Source organism: Macadamia integrifolia, chromosome 8, assembly GCF_013358625.1.
Source record: "Macadamia integrifolia cultivar HAES 741 chromosome 8, SCU_Mint_v3, whole genome shotgun sequence".
Classification (NCBI taxonomy): Eukaryota; Viridiplantae; Streptophyta; class Magnoliopsida; order Proteales; family Proteaceae; genus Macadamia; species Macadamia integrifolia.
Genome location: NC_056564.1, coordinates 12,737,717 through 12,757,177, shown reverse-complemented (window position 1 = coordinate 12,757,177; position 19,461 = coordinate 12,737,717). Strand labels below are relative to the sequence as shown.

The 19,461-nt window shown below is 38.5% G+C and overlaps 2 protein-coding genes across 3 annotated transcripts in view; both read right to left on the bottom strand.

The window, feature by feature from the left end:
* LOC122087492 (histone-lysine N-methyltransferase SUVR3) overlaps nucleotides 1-3,173 on the bottom strand; it is a 4,749-nt gene extending 1,576 nt beyond the window's left edge. Inside the window, exon 1 of the mRNA XM_042656643.1 lies at nucleotides 1,821-3,173. Coding sequence (XP_042512577.1) covers nucleotides 1,821-2,541 — 721 coding nt within the window. The 5' untranslated portion in view covers nucleotides 2,542-3,173. The remainder of the gene's footprint in view (nucleotides 1-1,820) is intronic.
* Nucleotides 3,174-3,309: 136 nt separating this feature from the next.
* LOC122087491 (probable zinc metalloprotease EGY1, chloroplastic) lies at nucleotides 3,310-19,423 on the bottom strand. Of its 2 annotated transcripts, XM_042656641.1 has the most exons (10): nucleotides 18,900-19,421; nucleotides 18,041-18,505; nucleotides 17,760-17,900; nucleotides 17,196-17,297; nucleotides 16,097-16,308; nucleotides 10,529-10,579; nucleotides 10,368-10,437; nucleotides 4,500-4,568; nucleotides 3,812-3,862; nucleotides 3,310-3,572 (listed from the first exon to the last, which is right to left on the bottom strand). In XM_042656641.1, the coding sequence occupies exons 1-10, from the start codon at nucleotides 19,221-19,223 to the stop codon at nucleotides 3,414-3,416; spliced, it is 1,644 nt and encodes a 547-aa protein (XP_042512575.1). In that variant the 5' UTR covers nucleotides 19,224-19,421; the 3' UTR covers nucleotides 3,310-3,413. The 2 variants fall into 2 exon arrangements, with proteins under 2 accessions (XP_042512575.1, XP_042512576.1); XM_042656642.1 differs by lacking the exon at nucleotides 16,097-16,308 and having other exon boundaries at nucleotides 10,533-10,579; nucleotides 18,900-19,423.
* Between the last annotated feature and the right edge of the window lie 38 nt (nucleotides 19,424-19,461).

Below are 19,461 nucleotides of genomic sequence, written 5' to 3'. Positions count from 1 at the left end.
GGGGGTGGTGGGTGTGGAGAAAAGATTGCTTCTGTGTGCCTCTTTTGCCTTGTTTATATATCTGCATGAATGTCGGAAGAGTTGCTTAGTGTTTTGTGCCTGTGATTAATCTGTATTTAATGCTTGTTGGAAGAGAAAGTTAAACAGGTGAGATTTTTGTGAAAAATGATTCACTGAGTTGATTTTATTTAAAAAGGAAAATTTTTAAGTACAATAAAGAATCTCTATTCACAAACACAGGGAAAGATATGACGTGGTGAAAATTCAAATAGAGATAATTGTGGTTATTTACTGGCTACTGCGTAGGGTAGAAAACAGGTTTAGGAGGCATGGGAGTGATGTTGATTGAAGCATGAAGAAGAAAAAATACAAAAAGTAATGTTCAAAACACTGTTCATTGAACACTGTTCACGGAAGCAGTGTACCACAATTCACGTGTTACAGTTCATGTGAACAATGTCGTGGTACTGTTCATGCTTCATTTGTGAGCCTAGGTATCAGTTATAATGAAGCCCGTTGGTCCAGCTTTGTTCTGTCCAAATTAGCCATAGAACAGCATTACTTTAAGAAGATATTTGACAGCTTGGGTGAGAAAAACTGATGGAAATTTTCCAGAATTCTGTAAGGCCCATGCCAGCTTGCAAGGGAGAGTGGTTGCTGAGATTTTCTAGACACTATCTACTTTCAATTTTGATTAGTTTCTATTTTCCTTGTTCTTATTCATGTCATAGCAATAGTTAGATTTAGTTTCTATTTCCAATTCTCAGTTTTAGAAAGTAGAGTTTCTATTATATTGGGTTTGTATTTCTTTTTTCCTTGTCCAGCAAGTTGTCTTTGATAGAGTTTCTTTCTATTTTATTATGCGACTTTATTTTTGGTACTCTCCAATAGCATAAAGAGTTACCATTTTCTTGTAATTGGTTTAATTATAAATAAAAGCAGGAGGCTGCACACAACACAGCCAACAAGTTGAGCAAAGTAAAAGAAATTGATCTACTAATCATGAAAGCTGTGAGATGCAGTGGCTGTAAGCCGTACTGGTGAGAGACCTTGGACTGAGATAGCTCCCTATCCCCTTCTTCTCTATTTGCTATTTTATTTTTCTTATTTGTTACTTGAATCTGAGATTTATTGTTGTGGTTAAGATCATGCCTGGGCTTAAGTCGTGACTTGGCCTTACATTGGGAAGACAATCCAGGAGAGAGAGAAAATGAGAATAAAAGTTTGGAAATAGGTGGCCAAGTAAGATTTTTCAACAATTCTAGGCCTCTTCAATTTTAAATTTGTTTCCTTACTCCAGAGTTCCAACACTTCTCTTTTGTTTGCCATATAACACAACCACACACACAGCAGCACCATACCAATAATTATCTCATTACATTACTAAAAAGATTGGCATTGAATGGTATATCTCAAAAAACTAAAGGCTTTGCTAATTACCATGATGATACAACTTCCCTTAACACCACAGCATAAGCATAAGAGCTTAATATAAACACCATCAGAAAATTTACGACTATAAATCAAACTCTTTCGCTATCTATATTTATCATGTTAACTCATTCAAAGACCCACCCATTCCCTTTTATTCATTTTCTTTCCTAACTTAAAATTTCAGTGATTATCCCATGCTATGTATTTAATAATATTATTAGAACAAATCCATTATATACAGTAGTATTAAATTAGATGTCCAAGTCCTCTAATAGAAGTAAAGGTTTGGCATAACCTAGCAAACACAAACCATAATGAACTGAAGCAGCACTCTGTAAAAACAGAACTAATAGAAATGGAGAGAGTAATTCCAATATAAAACATACCGGCGTACTCGCAGATGAATTCCCCACGCCCAATGAACTGAGCGGCGTGCAAGCCCCAACCTTTCCTCCGATCCTTAACAATTGCCAGTCGAATGGAAATTTCTCGCAGAGTCGATCGGTACTCGCATTCCAACCCGCAAGCACAACTCGGTCCACACTCCATCATCACCATCTCCGCGTCCGGACTCGAACCCAAAAGCTCGGGCTGGATAGTCGAACATGGGCAGCATTCTGATTCCCCAACTTCGTTCACTTTATAAGATTGAGAACAGCTCTTACAGTCACAACCACAATCAAGTTCGAACGTTCTTGAGAAGGAACACATCGGGTTCAGATCGAAACTTGTATCTGAAGATGGCTTGGAGTACGGTCTGTTGCGATTAGTAGGGTTAGGGATGAATCCCCATGGTTGTTGAGATAAGGGAAGCGAGTCAGGGAGACCCAGAATTTGTGACCGAGTGTAGATGAAATACCAGTAGGGTTGATCATCGACGGAATTAAGGAAAGGGATGGGATTCATTTCGAAGCTTCTCGCGGCATCTGAAGCTCTCCTGGTGGTGATGATTCGGGATATCCGGTGGAGGGTTTTGCAGGTCGAAGATACGGAAGCAAGGTCGGACGGTGGGAGCCATGGAAGTATCAACTCCGCGCATTCAAAGAGGAGTTCTGCTTCGATTTCAGTTCGAGAACACTCACAAATCCTTTTCCCCTCCTGGAGCATCGGAAGAAGAAGGCGGGAGTTGGGAACAGTAATTGCAAATGGTTCTCCATTTGCGGTTTACTTCAAATAATCGTCGGGACCGGGCTGGTACTTGGTTGGACCGATATTTTCGTCATTTTGGTTGGCTCGAATTCAGGTCCGACCAAAGTATAAAATGCAAAAGGTCACCCTGCGGTTTATTTCTAATAATCCCAGAAGGCTGAGTGTTGGTTTCTACACAGGGTTTCAAAAATTGGTGAATTGGACCAGAAATTGGCTGAGACTAACCTCAATTTCTGTCGTTTCAAATCAGAATAAGCCAAAATTCTCCTGAATCAATGGGTTTTCAAACTAAATGGCCGATTTTAGGATTTTTGAGACCAACTTCAATCCAATCTAAATCAGAATCGGCAGAGAACGATCGAGTCCTTGATTCCTATTTTTAAAACATTATTTCCACAAGCATATGTTTTGATTCTCTTATATGGAAGAATAATGTGACAATTCGACCATTTGATGCTTGTGGAATGATGTAGATTAACCATATATTAAATTTGATATCAATATTTAATATACCATCCCGTTTCTCATATATAGATATGCATTTCTGTGTATGTCCATGAGCCTATACTGCAGTCCTATACTCTATGCCCCATTTTGGTAGTCCCCTTTTTTTTTTTTTTTTTTTTATTTCTGATTTTGTCACTTCATAAATTCTTATTAATCTAAAATTTAATTCATGTCCACTTGGCCATAGTACATGGATTAATCTATATGATATGCATCTCATTGGAACAATCTCAATGATCAATTATTAGGTAATAAAGGTTTCAAAAAATGTAACATAAAATTGGGTATTCTAAGGATTTGTATGCCTATGGGAAAATTATACATCAAAATGTGTTTATGAGACCTATACCAAGTTCCTCAGCAAGTTCATCCCACAAAGGAAGTAGTGTCAACACAACAAGAAGTATTGCAACAATCAATGCTGTTCTCCTCCATGTTCCTACCTCAGACACATCATTTAAGCATGGTTTCTCCGGGGTTCTCTGAATATTTGATTTGCAGAAAAATCAGCAGACAAAAGTAAATAAAAAAAAACTAGAATATGGTAGTACTTTTGGAGTAGACTTTTTCTCATCCCCTGAATCCAGATCTTCTGCGGTGAGCGGTGAGTGGCAGTGAGCATCCAACGGCTGGGAGGCCCCGACATGCACCCCCAGCCGTTGGATGCTCACTGCCTCACTGCAGATGATCCAGGCACCCCTCAGAGTCATTATCTACATACCTGACATATCAGTACGTAAAGCCCCCAAGGAAGTGATAAAGGTCCACCAAGCTGCACAAAAATACAAATTAGATGCCCATCATGTATATAGTATTCATGGAAGAAATCAAACCAAGAATAAATCTAACACCCTTTTTTAAAAAGAACACTTGCTCCAGTCTTGGACAAAATGAAAGCCATGCTTCCTTTTGTGCTATTCACATTAAGGGTAATTTTCTACACATACTTTGTAGCAACCATAAATCCCAGCTAGGGACAACAAGAGAGGGACTCTCAAACTTTAGAGAGAGAGAGAGAGGGGAGATTCGTGATTAGGCCAGAGAAATTTTCTGGATTGTTTTGTTTTTCCAGTAAGCCAGCATACGACTAATCTACACAACTGCACAACATTCCTAGAAATGAACAGAAATTTTCAACCTACTTTTAGAAGTTCCGTCTGGCAAAAGAGTGATCTTGGGCAAATGCAGAGATACAGATTTACTTTTGAAAACCAAAATTCAAGCATTCTCACCACGCTACTAAAAGCATTTTCAAAATCCACTCAATTACGTAAACAAATGAATCTGGCATTTTCTTCATCACAAGAGACGAGAAATAAACTAGAAACAAACTATACCAAACTTCAATGTTGAATGTTATTGAGTTTTATTGACAAAAGAACAAAGCAGTGAAGGATAGAGGTGTATACCACTCCCAGTCCAAGCAATGTGTAAGTTGTCAGACCAAAGCCAATTAGAGCATTCTTTCCAAAAGCACCCTGCTAAAACAACAACAAATAATAACCGAAGGGCTAAATATTGAATGTCTGCCAAAATATGCCAACATATTCCTATTTCCCCCAAAACCAACATGAAATCCTAATGAAATATAATGATGACACAATATTTTGGCAAAAATTTGACATATGCCATAACCTTTTGAGTCCACAGAAAATGGTTCACTATTTCGGTTCATATAACATGTTGTAACATGTTGAGTTTAGCGCTAATTACCAGAACCAATAGGGGCATTTCTGTCCTATCAATTCTGGTAATTATGTTAGGGTTTCCGCCGTATGGTTTGGAGGTATTTCTGTACTTCTTTTAATTTGGGTTTTTAATATATAAAAATAGAGACTAACCTGCGATCAATCCATTCTGGACAGATCGCAGGTTACTCCTTCTTTTGGGAGACTTTCGGTCCTTTCTCTCTCTCTCTTTTATCTTCTTTTCTTCTTCTCTTCTTTTCTCTTTTCTCTGGTTTGTTTACAGGTATCTGGGATTGTAACATGGTATCAGAGCCTCTGTAATCAAATCAAGCTTTTCAAAACACTCCTAGCTGATCTCGTTTTTGCGCTAAAATCTTATGGTGTGCAGCCACCTGTCACTGCCTCTACTATGTATTAAATCACATGGAGCGATTTATTTGGCGTATGGATCGTGCTCTATTGGTACTATGCTGAAGATTTGAAGACCTTGGACCGCAGCCATCTCCTTCTTTTTTTATGGAACCAGGGTCTCCTAGGTGAAAGTCAGATATCTCCTTTGACCCAATTAATTCCTGCAAGGGCTCTAGCACCAGTCGTCGTGGTTTAGGTGTGGTTTGCTAATTTTTTTGGTATTTTTATGACTCTATTTGTCTACTTTATTTTTGGTTCTCATGGCTGAGACCAAGTCTACTATCTCTGTGACTACTGCATCTGCCTCGAACAATATCAATGTCCAAATTACTTCTATTAAGCTCAAGGGAAGCTCGAATTACCTACTTTGAGCTCAATTTATGAAGGTTTATCTTATGGCCAAGGATAAACTTAAGTATACTACTTCTGATTCTCCTTCGCCATCTGATAAGGGTTATGATGAACGGATGAAGGAGAATGCTTTGATTTTAATCTGGTTGTGGAATAGTATGGAACTAGATGTCATTGCCAATGTCATGTTTCACTCCACTGCAAAGGGAGTATGGGACGATTTGAAGGAAACTTACTCTCAAGAAAAGAACATGACCCGCATCTATAATATTTATGAGAAGTTGTTCCAGTTTTGCCAATCTGATAGATCTCTTTCAGAGTATTATAATAATTTCAGGGAAATGGTTGAAGAACTTAATGTTTTCCAGCCCTTGACCACAGACATTGACAAATTGAAGGCTCAACGGAATGAATTTTTTGTTTCTAAATTTTTGGCTAGTTTGAATAATGATTTGAAGGTAATGAAGGGCCATTTACTTGCAGGCAATACTATCCCTTCTCTGAATGACACTTATTCGAGACTGCAGTGTATCACTTCATCAACTAAATCTGATCAGTCTGCCAAAGACAATTCTGCCTTCCTTGCCAACCGTGGACGTGGTCTCAGTTGTGGGGGGGTCGTGGATCCACTGGTAGAGGTTCTAGCGGACAGCCTTCTAATTGTGTAGCCCGCCTGTGCACTCATTGTGGGAAGCCCAACCATACTACAAAGACTTGCTGGGCAAAGCATCGCAAGCCAGAGTGGGTAACCCAGTTAGCCAATCATACAGTGTTAGATGATGGTACTGACACAGTGTCTCCCGTTGATGCTAAATCGAGACCTTCTTCAGGCGACTCATTTACCAGTCTGCGCAATGACATCAATCAGTTGCTCCGACGCTTGCACACTCTCGAGGCATCCTCTAATACATCCAATAGTGGGTCTACATCCGCTGCCACCTTAGCTCATACAGGTACCTCAGCCCTTCTTACCACCACTTCTACCCCATGGATTATTGATTCAGGTGCCTCTGCTCATATAACTAGTAAGTCATCACTTTTTAAGAATTTTTCCTCTAGTACCAGTTCTACATCTGTTATTCTAGCCAACGGTGCTTCCACACCAGTTCTAGGCCATAGTACTATCTCTCCTACCCCCTCTCCGAATTTATCTTCTGTGTTACATGTTCCACAATTTCCATTAAGTCTTTTTTCTATGAGCCAAATAACTAGTTCATTAAATTGCTCAATAACCTTTTTTTCCTCTTATTGTGTTTTTCAGGATCTTCACACGAGAAAGACGATTGGTGGAAGGTGTGAAAAGGATGGTTTATATTATCTCAACTGTGGCTCTCCTACTTCTTCTGCTGCTGCTACTGTTGTTGGGGATGTGACCCATTTTTAATGGCACTATCGTTTAGGACATTTATCTTTGTCTAGGTTGAAACTTTTTGTTAAGATATGTACAACGATATGGGGAGTGTCCTTATCATGGATGAGTTTTACTTTTTTGCTTTAGTTTATTTCTTTCCCTAGTTAGGATAGATCTCTACTTACTAATTAGGATAGACTTCCTATTTTATCTTGCTTGTGGCACAAGGACTTAGTTTCCTAGTTTGATTGTACTACTTTGGACGTTAATAAATATTGATGGTATGGGGAACTGGAAAACATACTCGGCTGCTCCCCTCTTACAGTCTTCCTTCTCTCTCTTCTCTTCTTCTCTCTTAATCTCTTTCTCTTTTCTCTTACTCTCTCAAGTTACTGGTTACAGATCTTGGTTTTGTAACATGGTATCCGAGCAGAAACCAGTAGCTGTTTTGAGAGTCCTTCTAAGTTCTCTTGCTACTAGTGAAACCCTAGTTCATAGAAGAAAAAAGAAGAACTAGGGTTTCATATGGTTTCGATGAAGATTTTGTATGATGAAGCATAACTGCTGCTACTGCTACGATTTACTGCTGGAGTTCTCGGTTTGCAGCTTGACACTTCTAAGCCATTCGATACTTTGTTGTTATAGTTTGCCGTGATTAGGATTTGCTGCTCCGCTGAACTAGTTTTCTCTATTGGATTTGCTCTCAAACTGGAAATCGCTGCTGTCATATGTTGCTGTCTGACGTCAATAACTCTGCTGATTTGCTACCTGCATTTGTTGATTTTCTAGTTTGCATTGATTCGTGGGTTTCAACGATTTTCTGGTTGATGCTGCTATGGGCTATGGTTCTTTGATCTGAAGTTGAATCAATTGCTACTTGGTTGCTGCTCTATCGATTTGCAGCTTCAATTTTCAGCAACAATGTACTGCCGTTTGCGTGTCGAGTTGTTGATCCCACAATCAAACTACTGGTGGCAGATTTTCCGCCATGTTTTTGGCTGGAGGCAAGGGACGATTGACCTGCCCCACAATTTGTGCTTCTTTAAATCCTATTTCCCATATTTCCTTTACTACCCCTCTCTTTTATCTATAATCCCTCCTGTCCCATTAATTTGTTTTGCTTACTAGGTTACCCTTTGGCCATACGTTCTCCCGTTACTTGGCTTTCTTATTTTATCTCTTTAATTTCTAGTATTGCCCCTCCCTTTGTCTCTTATTCCTTCATGCCCATTAATTAACCTTCTTTCCTAGTTTATCCCCAAACAATAATTCCAATTCCCTTGTTGTCCATTGGCTCTTCAACTACCAAATTGACCCCTTGAAAATTCTGATTATTTACCAGAATGCCATTACTCCATTAACTGGTTATTGCACTCTTGGCTGGGCCCATAATTGGGTTCAAAACTGAGATTGCATGAATTAATTACAGATTTGTCATTTTTGAGCACATAGCACCCAATTTAGGGTCTTGGACCCCTAGATTGCATCAGTTTGGGTTACAATTTTTTGGAAAATTGGTGCTTGCATGAAAATAATTTGCTACAGTGCGAGGGAGATTGGAAATTATCGTTTTGCTCTTAACTATGAGGTCATATGTACTGCTCATTCTTTGAGATGCTAATTATTGGACATTGTATGTCCACGTGTAATGCTACACGTGAGGGGGAGATTAGAGTTATTATTTACTCAATTGTAGTTCTTATATTATCTGCTTTATTCTGGTACTTGCTTACATTGGCACCTGATGCTACTACTACTTGCCTAACTCGGCAGCCAATGCTGCTACTTGCTTACTTCGGCACCTGATGCTGCTACTTGCTTACCCCAGCACCCCGATGCTGCTACTTGCTTACTTCAGCACTTGATACTGCTACTTGCTTACCCCCGGCAACCAATGCTGCTACTTGTTATCTCGAGCACCCGATGCTGCTACTTGCTTACCCCGGCATCCTGATGCTGCTACTTGCTTACTTCAGCACCTGATGTTGCTACTTGGTCCCTGACAACCTGATGTCGATATATGCTTACCCCGCAACCTGTTGTTGCTACTTTCTACCTACTACCTACCTTCCTTGGGAAGCGCCTTTGATGCTACTAACTTTATGGTGTGGATGATTGGAGTTCTCTGTGCTCTCTAGCATCTACCATTACTACTCAAGACTGGAGTTATGCTTAATTTTCTATTCTTGTTGGTCCAAGCTGGAAGTTTTCTTTTGATATATGTATACTCCAGCTTGAGGGGGAGTGTTAAGATATGTACAACGATATGGGGAGTGTCCCTATCGTGGATGAGTTTTACTTCCTTGCTTTAGTGTATTTCTTTCCCTAGTTAGGATAGATCTCTACTTACTAATTAGGATAGACTTCCTATTTTATCTTGCTTATGGCACAAGGACTTAGTTTCCTAGTTTGATTGTACTACTTTGGGTGTTAATAAATATTGATGGTAGGGGGGATTGGAAAACATACTCGGCTACTCCCCTCTTGCAGTCTCTCTTCTCTCTCTTCTCTCTCTTCTCTCTCTTCTCTTCTTCTCTCTTAATCTCTTTCTCTCTTCTCTTACTCTCTCAAGTTACTGGTTACAGATCTTGGTTTTGTAACACTTTTATTTCCCAATTTTAAGTCTGTTCTTGGGTTAGAATGTGAGGCATGTTAGTTGGGCAAACATCATCGTGTGTCCTTCCTATCTCGCTCTATGTCTTGTAGTCCATCTTTATTTTCTTTAATCCATTCTCTACTCTTTAAGCTTCAATGAGTGTAGGAATGGAGATCCTCAAGTAAAAGCTCCAAAATCTTTGCTCCTTAGTGTTTTTTCTTCAAAAAAGTACGGAGAGAGGCGAGATCTTGGTGAGATAGAGGTGAGATCTCGAGATCTCGGTCGAGTTCTTGTACAATTATAATTAGCCATACATCTCGTCTCAGCTTTTTGAAAAATAGAGATATTAGTGAGATCTCGCCGAGATCTTAAACATGTATGTGAATGGCCCCAAGGAAGTAAGAGGAGTCGAACTCAGAATCACAAGCTTCCTGAGGTGAAGATCCCTTGCCAACTCAGGTACCCCTTTAGTAAGATGAGACCTGACCAACTTGCTACAATGTTATAATAAACATCAAAGAATGATCAATGTTATTGACGATGATAGTATTGTTAAAACTAGACAGTCAATAAGGTTCAAAGAGAAATTATGACATGGAAAACACATGAGTAAGCTAAATTCTGGTGACTAGTCTTACTCAAATTCTTAATTAATGCCAATGAACCTAGCTTAACAGATTGAAATTGGAATATTCGGGATTTTATGGTGAGACGCAGAAGGAAATGATCCCTTGCATCTCAGACACTACATCACAATGTATAATATAATTGGGTTCAAGCCAAAAACTGCCATTCTGTGTTCATTATGCTCTCTGATTTCTATCCATGCTTCTACAATACTTCTCTAGTTCAAACATTGGAAAGAAAGAGAAAAGGCAACCTGCACAGCTCTTCCACCATCAAGGCATCCAACAGGAAGCATATTAAAAGCTGAAGACGTTAAACCACACCTGCAAGTAAAAACACATGACACAAGAATTTGACATGTAGCCCAATCAACAGGGATGAAGATAAGAAAAGAGAAAAAGAAGAATACACCACCAGCCTGCAATCACAAGAGGGTGGATCGCGATAGTGGCCGCATGCATGGGCCTGCATATATACATTGGAAAAAGTTAAACACAACTAGGGGAAGAAAATTAAAGCAAACTAAGTCCAAATTATTAAGCACAATAAACAAGAGAATCTTAAATTAGAAGAAAACTGAATGTCATTTCTCAAGCTGGACTTCCAAAAAGAAATTACCTTCACTGACAACAACAAAAATTTGGTTTAAAGTTCTAACAAGAAGAAAATCTTGATTACCGATCCATGAGACAGTAAAAATGATCTCCTAGTACTAGCAAAAAGCCACATATATAATGCACTTGCCAACAGGTATGGACCCATGGTGTCAAGTATCAATACAATATGGACAAGTAAGAGATTGGCCATGTCAATACGATAAATAAGAATTTACGTACAGAATCAATACAAATTGATATTGTACCGACATGGTCCGATATAAACTTAACGCACAGTCTACCATGTTTTGCATGTATCATAAGCATATGCATGCATACAAAGTGTATATCGTAAGCGTATCTAGCATCTCTCTGTTACGTCTCTGAGACATCTCTTAAAACCAACTTTCTGATACATTGGCCGATGCTTGACATCTTGACTATGGAGGAGACATAAACTGGAGTTTTACTACCATCAGCTAGTGTATCGTGTGTGCAGCATAATGTAGGAATGGATTTGACAATCAAACCAGACCCAAGACTGATGGAAAGTTAAACCAAAGAACAACCAATAACCCCCAATAGTAGACAGCAACAACAGTCCAACTTAAACCAGTCAACAGTTCTTGAAAAACCAGAATTATCAGATCCAGAATCTAGAATTTCATGTAGCAGAGTTTGCACCAACAAATAGAATTTCAGCAACAGAAATAGAGTATTTGAATAAGGTCCAATTAGAATCAAAATATCACAGGAATAGATAACCAAATCAGAACTTGATTCTGACAGCAGGTTCTGAGATCTGGCAGTAATTTATGGAACTTCAGTAGAGTATTATTAAGGAACTAATAACAAATCTAATTATTGATTAAAGGTCCAGTTCAATGGGGAATAAAAGCAGCAGTCAACTTCAACACAGATTAAAAAAAAACAGAAATCAATTTTGGGCAGAGAACACTATCGGCCAGAGTTGAAGGAAACTCAGAACCAGACAAACCCCTGGTCTGATTGGTCCCAAATTAAGGTCGAGCCTCCCTCTTAATAAACCCAACAATTGATCAAAAAGGGAGGGCCATCGGCTGGTTGGATCTTCCAGAATAGAGTAGGGGCAATAAGAAGAAATCTGGAGATTTCCAGAACCAGAATTCAATCACAGTTTCAGATCTCTTACCTGATTTGAAGAACCTTGCAATTAACTTTGAAAAGAAAGAAATAATAGTTGAAGAGACCTCTTGGACTTCACGCTGCAAAGAGTCAATTGGATCAAACACCAATTCCTTCAGCCTTGATCAAACACAAGACAACTCTTCATAAAGAAGACAATAGCAATAACCATTATTTTTTTATCATAATCATTCTAGGCTTTTAGGAGCCTTCTCTTCTTTATTTATAATGTTAATGGGGGAGGGAATTACAAAATAGAAGGTTCCTCAAAAAGGAAACCAAATATTCTCCTGATACAATAGTTACTAAAAACTGAAATTAGAAACTAGTTGAAAAAGAAAACTAACTAATAATGACTTGACTCAATTAACAACTTGACTCCTAAGGAAACAAATATAACTCAAATCAAACCCAAAAAGGGAAACTAATGGAAAAAGGAAACTAACTAGTAGTCCCGTACTCAATCTTAGACCCATAAAAGTGATCTATTACACTCAAAATTCATGGGATCAAAGGCCCAACATGTATGGAACCCAACCCTAGGCTTATTCCTAATAAAACAAGCCTATTTTGGTAATTAATCTGCATCAACTCTCCCCATCTTGAAAAAATTCATCCTCAAATTTTGCAGTGATAAGGGAGAAACAACATTTGCGTAACAGCTTTAACCATTCCAAAACAAAATTCTGGTTGCTTGAAGACTTTTGGAAGGTAGTCTTCAAGGTGTGGAGCTTTCTCTTCAAAGAACCATGATGGCATAACAAACTCTATATGCTCAACCTCTGAATCAATACCATCTGTGAATGTTATGTCTATAGAGTTGTCAATGTTGGTAACCTTCTCATCAAGGATTGGAACAAACTCTTCCATTTCATTATGAATCTCAAAGACTTGTGGAGTTCTTTCAATCACTACCTCATCTTCCACATCTTTAGTCTTGTCTACTATGCTCTCTTCAATGTAGAATCCTTCAGCGGAGTCTTCTTCCATGGTTTCAGTCTTGTCTACTATGCTCTCTTTAATGTAGAACTCTTCAGTTGAATCTTCTATCTCTTGACCTTCTATCTTTGAAGCTTCAAGAACTATCTCTTCAATGTGAACCTTGACTTCAAGTTCTTTTGGTTTTAATAGAGGTATCTTCACTTCATATAGAGGAGTTGTGGCTCTTGGGGGTGCTGAAGTGCTAGGTTTAGTGGCTGAAAAAAAAAATTTGACCTCCCCAGCTTGAAAACCAAACCTTCCACCTGACTGTGCCATAAGTTCCTCTGCTCGAAGAGCCTTGTCAAAGCAATCTCTCACTGTATACACATCAGCAACACCAATTCCCTTATTAATTTGAACTCGTAATCCCAGTCGAAACTGAGAAAGTAATTGCCTCTCATTCTTCCTAATGCCTGTGCGAGAATAAAGTGCATCAAACTTATTCATATACTCCACCACAGTCATATTTCCCTAACGATGAGAGTTCAACTGGTCTTGTATACAAGCTCTGAAATTACATGGCAATTACTTATCAGACAGTTCAAGTTTCATCTCCTCCCAAGTAGTAGGCTCTCTACCATGGTCTTCCAACTCTTGCTCATAGGTTCTCCACCAATCACGAGCGGCCTCAACTAGCTTAGTACGAGCTAGTTTCATCTTCCGTTCCTCAGGTAGGTCATAGTAGTCAAAATAATCATCCAAAGCAGCTACCCAATCATAAAACAATTGGGGGTCATGTCTACCATCAAACTCCTTCAGATCAAGCTTGACCTTCTGTGAATCTCTAGAGTACCTCTGATATGTGGGACGTTCTGTCTCAAAGTTACCCCTTACATGTTCTTCTAAAGTAGGTTTCTCTACAAGAATCCTTTGTGCTGCTCTCAGATTAGGGATAGGTCTCCTATTAGCCGACTGAGTAGTTACATTCAATGATGTTTCTTCCACTTCGGGTATTGTATGTGAATCACAGATAGGTTTTTGTGGTTGGTTTTCCATAGCCAACAACCCTGCATTCAGATCAGTCAGCAAAGCTTGCAGTTCAGCCTTCAATTCAGTTCTCCATTTCTGTAGAAACTCCATAATAGAAGCTAGGGTGGGGGTGTTGTTCTCAGCCATGCTCTGATACCACTTAATGTAGACTAGAGTAGGGGTCTAGCTAAGTCTCAATCTATAGGAACTTTTGAAATAAAGAACAACCAAAACCAACCCCAACCCCAACCCCAACCATGTATCAAAAATTAAATTCATAAACAACCCAGAAACAATACCGAACCCATAGAATAGCAACACAAGGATTAAACAAACCAGTAGCAGTTTAGAACTAAATCCAGAGACTATTAAAGTGCTAACAGTCTTCAAAAATCTGAACAGATATTCAGCAGTACAGCAGGTTATCGATCTCAAGAGAATAACAGCAAAGTCCAATCCAACAATGATTCTTAGGACTAAACCAGGAACAGATGGGAGTCCGTTCAGATTTAAGTTAACAGAATATTAAGAATATCAATCCAGAAAACACTATTCAAACCAGCAGAACCAGAATCCAGAAAATAGAAACTTCAGTTCACTAAAATACGAAAATCTGGAGATTTCTAATATCTCATCAATGGCTGAGCAGAATCAGCCAATATTTGGGCCGATCCTCACTGGTATGGGGAGGAACCTTCGATCAAAAAACTGGACCAATCAGATACTCATATCTGGTCATTCCAGCAGGGGCGGATGCTCTATTTTGCAGAATTTTTTGGGTAGCAGAGTGATAGATTACATACCTGGTTTTGCAGCCCTAATAAGTCTTGAAAGAGATATAAAAACTTAAGAGAATAATACTTGAAGTTGACAGCAACAACAGTCCAACTTAAACCAATCAACAGTTCTTGAAAAACCAGAATTATCAGATCCAGAATCTAGAATTTCAGGTAGCAGAGTTTGCACCAACAAATAGAATTTCAGCAACAGAAATAGAGTATTTGAATAAGGTCCAATTAGAATCAAAATATCACAGGAATAGATAACCAAATCAGAATTTGACTCTGACAACAGGTTCTGAGATCTGGCAGTAATTTCTTGAACTTCAGTAGAGTATTATTAAGGAACTAATAACAAATCTAATTACTGATTAAAGGTTTAGTTCAATGGAGAATAAAAGCAACAGTCAACTTCAACACAGATTAAAAAAAAGCAGAAATCAATTCTGGGCAGAGAACACTATCGGCCAGAATTGAAGGAAACTCAGAACCAGACAAACCCCTGGTCTGATTGGTCCCAAATTAAGGTCGAGCCTCCCTCTTAATAAACCCAACACTTGATCAAAAGGGGAGGGCCATCGGCTGGTTGGATCTTCCAGAATAGAGTAGGGGCAGTAGGAAGAAATCTGGAGATTTCCAGAACCAGAATTCAATCACAGTTTTAGATCTCTTACCTGATTTGAAGAACCTTGCAATTAACTTTGAAAAGAAATAAATAATAGTTGAAGAGACGTCTTGGACTTCACACCGCAAAGAATCAATTGGATCAAACAGCAATTCCTTCAACCTTAATCAAACACAAGACAACTCTTCATGAAGAAGACAATAGCAACAACCATTATTTTTTTTATCAAAATCATTCTAGGCTTTTAGGAGCCTCCTCTTCTTTATTTATAATGTTAATGGGGGAGAGAATTACAAAATAGAAGGTTCCTCGAAAAAGAAACCAAATATTCTCCTAATATAATAGTTACTAAAAACTAAAATTAGAAACTAACTGAAATTAGAAACTAGTTGAAAAAGGAAACTAACTAGTAATGACTTGACTCAATTAACAACTTGACTCCTAAGGAAACAAACATAACTCAAATCAAACCCAAAAAAGGAAACTAATGGAAAAAGGAAACTAACTAGTAATCCAGTACTCAATCTTAGAGCCCCCCTTTTAAACTCATAAAAGTGGTCTATTACACTCAAGATACATGGGATAAAAGGCCCAACATGTATGGAACCCAACCCTAGGCTTATTCCTAATAAAAAAAAATAAGCCTATTTTGGTAATTAATCTACATCACAGCAATCCCAACTTTTGACCATATTAACAGAACAACAGTCCATGAGCTGGATAGATTTTTATTTCACCTGTCTCCCGATCAAAACACTAGATTGAACTAAATGAGCTGAAATTCGCTAACCATTTGAAAAACAGGATATAAAGGAAAGAGATGGCAGATCCCTTATTAGGAAATAATTTAAATAAAAGGGAGACATACGCATAACCAAGAGTGGCTCTGCTGATGAGTCCAAGAAGCAAGGAACCTTGGAACAGCATGCTAGGCACCTGTACTAGATCTCCTGCAGCACCTGGATTTGATGAGAGCAGCAGGCCAACGCAGAACATTGGAAAAGAAAGTGCAGCACCAGCAAATGGACCCGCAAGGGAGATATCAACCTTTGTCCTTCGATCAGGAAGAATTGATTTGAACTAAGCAGTAAATAGTAAAAAAATGAGCAATACAATAGAAAAAATATGGGCATGCCCTAAAATTTGACAACCAATAGCATCCACACCAGTAAATGAAATAACAAGTAAGATTCTTTATCCAGGGATGCCATCAGCAATAGAACATAATATCCGAAATAGTTTAGTGCTAAACAGTAAGCACTTGTAATATTATTTTAAATGAATGCAGTGACAGGTCAACCCTATATATGAAACACGTTAGAGCCATCACTGCAGAACTGATTCCTGCCCCTACCGCTGAAATTCTTAGAATACGAAGATCAATGCCTCTGGTTTCCAACAAAAGGAACGCTTGACATTCAAACCCATCAACCTGTCCTTGGGAATATACGTGGTGGATATAGAAGCTTGAAACCTCCCCATTCAATAAATTCCCATCGAGAAGACCTTATGCATCAGAAGTTGAACCAATCAAATGATCATAAACATTAATCCATTAGTTTTTCAGGATAGTAAGAAAAAAATCATAAAAAAGATAAGCAGTGGACGAACATAATGTCTAGTGGATCCTATGGTAAGCCCTGTGGAATGGCAAGTCCCAACTCCTCAGTTTGTTTGTCACATGTGTAGCACAAATCAGCCTTAGAGGCCTCCTGTACCCCACTTCAGTAATAATACAACATCACGCCAAGGGAAACAAAAAGTAAGAAAAAAATTCTATTTGCATGTCATTCATTCTCATCCAAATGATTTAACCCGAGCAACCAACTATGAAAATTGTACCATTTAGGTAGAAATATCACTTCTATAGAATAACCAATACCTCTATAATTTCTACTTGATAAATTAATTGATATTACAGTAGTAATCATTCATCATGTGAAAATATACAAAGTTAGTGAAATCACCTGGGTGATTGCACCAAAGCTGCCAAGTGTAATGTTAGGAATGAAGTACGGGATACTCAATTTTACTTTCTTAGGGAAAGCAGCTAGAAAATGTCCCACCTCCTGTATGTCAAAAAGAGGGGGTGTGAGTAAGTAAAGATGTATGGAAAACTGAAAAATCGCCACTCTATATGAGCATGAGAAAAGATGACAGATAAGAATAAATGAAATTCGGCCAGGAAAATAGTACCAAACGGACTAATACAACATCATCAATAAGACATCCACGGAGAAAAAAATAAATAAATAAATAAAATCATAAAATCAATCTATAATAAAAGCAAAATGTATAGATTGATTATTGAATGTTTGGAATGGTTGCAATATTTCTATCCTTGACAGTATTGTATAAAATCATCTTCCGTAAAATTCATCCACTCTTTCGTAGCAGAAGCTAAAGCAGAATATTTTTTGCATGGGGTGCAGATTGTGAGCCAAGATAGATAAAATTCTTTATGTTTTTGCTTATGATCCAAGCACAAATATGCAATTAAAAACCAATTTGGAGTAAGAAGTCAGTATTACATGAAATAGCTGAACTCCCAACACACCATATGCCAGTGGCAAAGCAGACTCAACAAATGGGAGCAGCAGCTGCATATCAGGTGGGTCAGTAGCATTTGGATCCGTGAAGTATTTCACAACCTCTGGTGGAAGTCTATTTATCTGTAACCAAAATAGACAAAACTTAACAAAATGATCAATAAATCTAATTGCAATGGTTTTTAGGTAATATTTAGTTATAAGAAAGATGGAGGAACAAACAACTGGAAGCAGTGACTAAGTGCCCTAAAATATTAGCAAACCTGAGATGCGATTCCTAATTCCACACAGGAGCCAATGGTAAGAACAAATAGCAGTAGTGCAATCACGTATTGCCAAAGTGTAGTCGGCCCTGGTTCTGAAACCTCTTTCCGCAGCAAACCAAAGCTTACTCGAGGCCCACCACGCGGGTCTGGTCCCTCCGAATTGGGTTCCTCCACCATAAACAGGTTGTACTTGTCACCAGTGACTTCAGCCAGCTGACGCTGGAGTTTTGCAAAAACTTCTTCCTTCTTACCTCTTAAATTTCCAAGAAAAAGTATGCCCTCACCAAGGTCTCCAAATGGTTCTTCCCTGGTCACCCAGAAAGTAGAGTAACCAAAAAGCTTTTCCTTAATCAACTTCACATCGGTAGGATCAACCTTCTCAGGTCCAAGGAGTTCCATCAGTTTGAAAGAATCGATCTGGAAGTTATCATACGCTGGTCCCATAGGAGACATATTTGGTGACTGAAAACGAGAATGTACAATTTATATGTCACTGAAAGTTGCAATTAGATTAATGAGCACCATATTTACTGCCTCAAATTAAGTCCAGAGGCAGTGCCTCCGATGCTCTTTCAAGGTGAAGGTCGGAGAGGCTTCTGTTTACAATTATTAATCTAAAATGCAAGAATTTCAACCAAGAGAATTTGAAGAAGAAATTACACAGACAGCTTAGACATAAGAGAAATTATGGATATTTTATGAGACATTTAACGAATCCATTTTTTCAGCTCCTTACATGCGAACCAACCTTTGCTAAAATTAAAACCTAAATCTAATTATAACTGAGCCTAAACAACGTCATAATTGAATTTAGAGAAGAAAAAAAAAAAAAAACAGAGAGGAGCAACTGCTATACCCTGGAAGAAACCGATGCAGGCGCCTGTTCCGACTTTAGTTCATCATTGTTCCTCTCTTCTTCCTCCTCGGGAGACGTCGTCGTCAAGTTGGAACCACTAGATTTATTATCCTCTCCCTCATTCCCATTTCTACTAAAACAAGTGAACCTATCGAAACGCCTCCCCAAAATTTCCCTCTTCGATCTTTCTTTACACAATAAGCAGATGTTCTTCAAGCTTTTATGCTCCAATTGTCGAATTCTCTCACTGAAAGCTCCCCTTGTATGACAAACACGGAATCTGAAGTTCAAAGTAGTGAGGGAACAGCTTGTGAGCGTTCCCATCGCTCGAAGAAACCCAAGATGTCCCTCAAACGAGGATTCAAGAACGCTTCATTTGCAACCAGCTATAATGGATTGAGTCTGAGAATGAAACTAAAGCGAAAAGAAAAGAAAAAAATAAAAAATCTCTGAAAAAGATAACGGGAATTTGGATAAATCTTAGTTTTTTTTTTTTTTTTTTTTCGGGTGTGGGGGATGGGGTGGTGGGGTGGGTAGAAATCTTAGTTCAAAACTTGGAAAT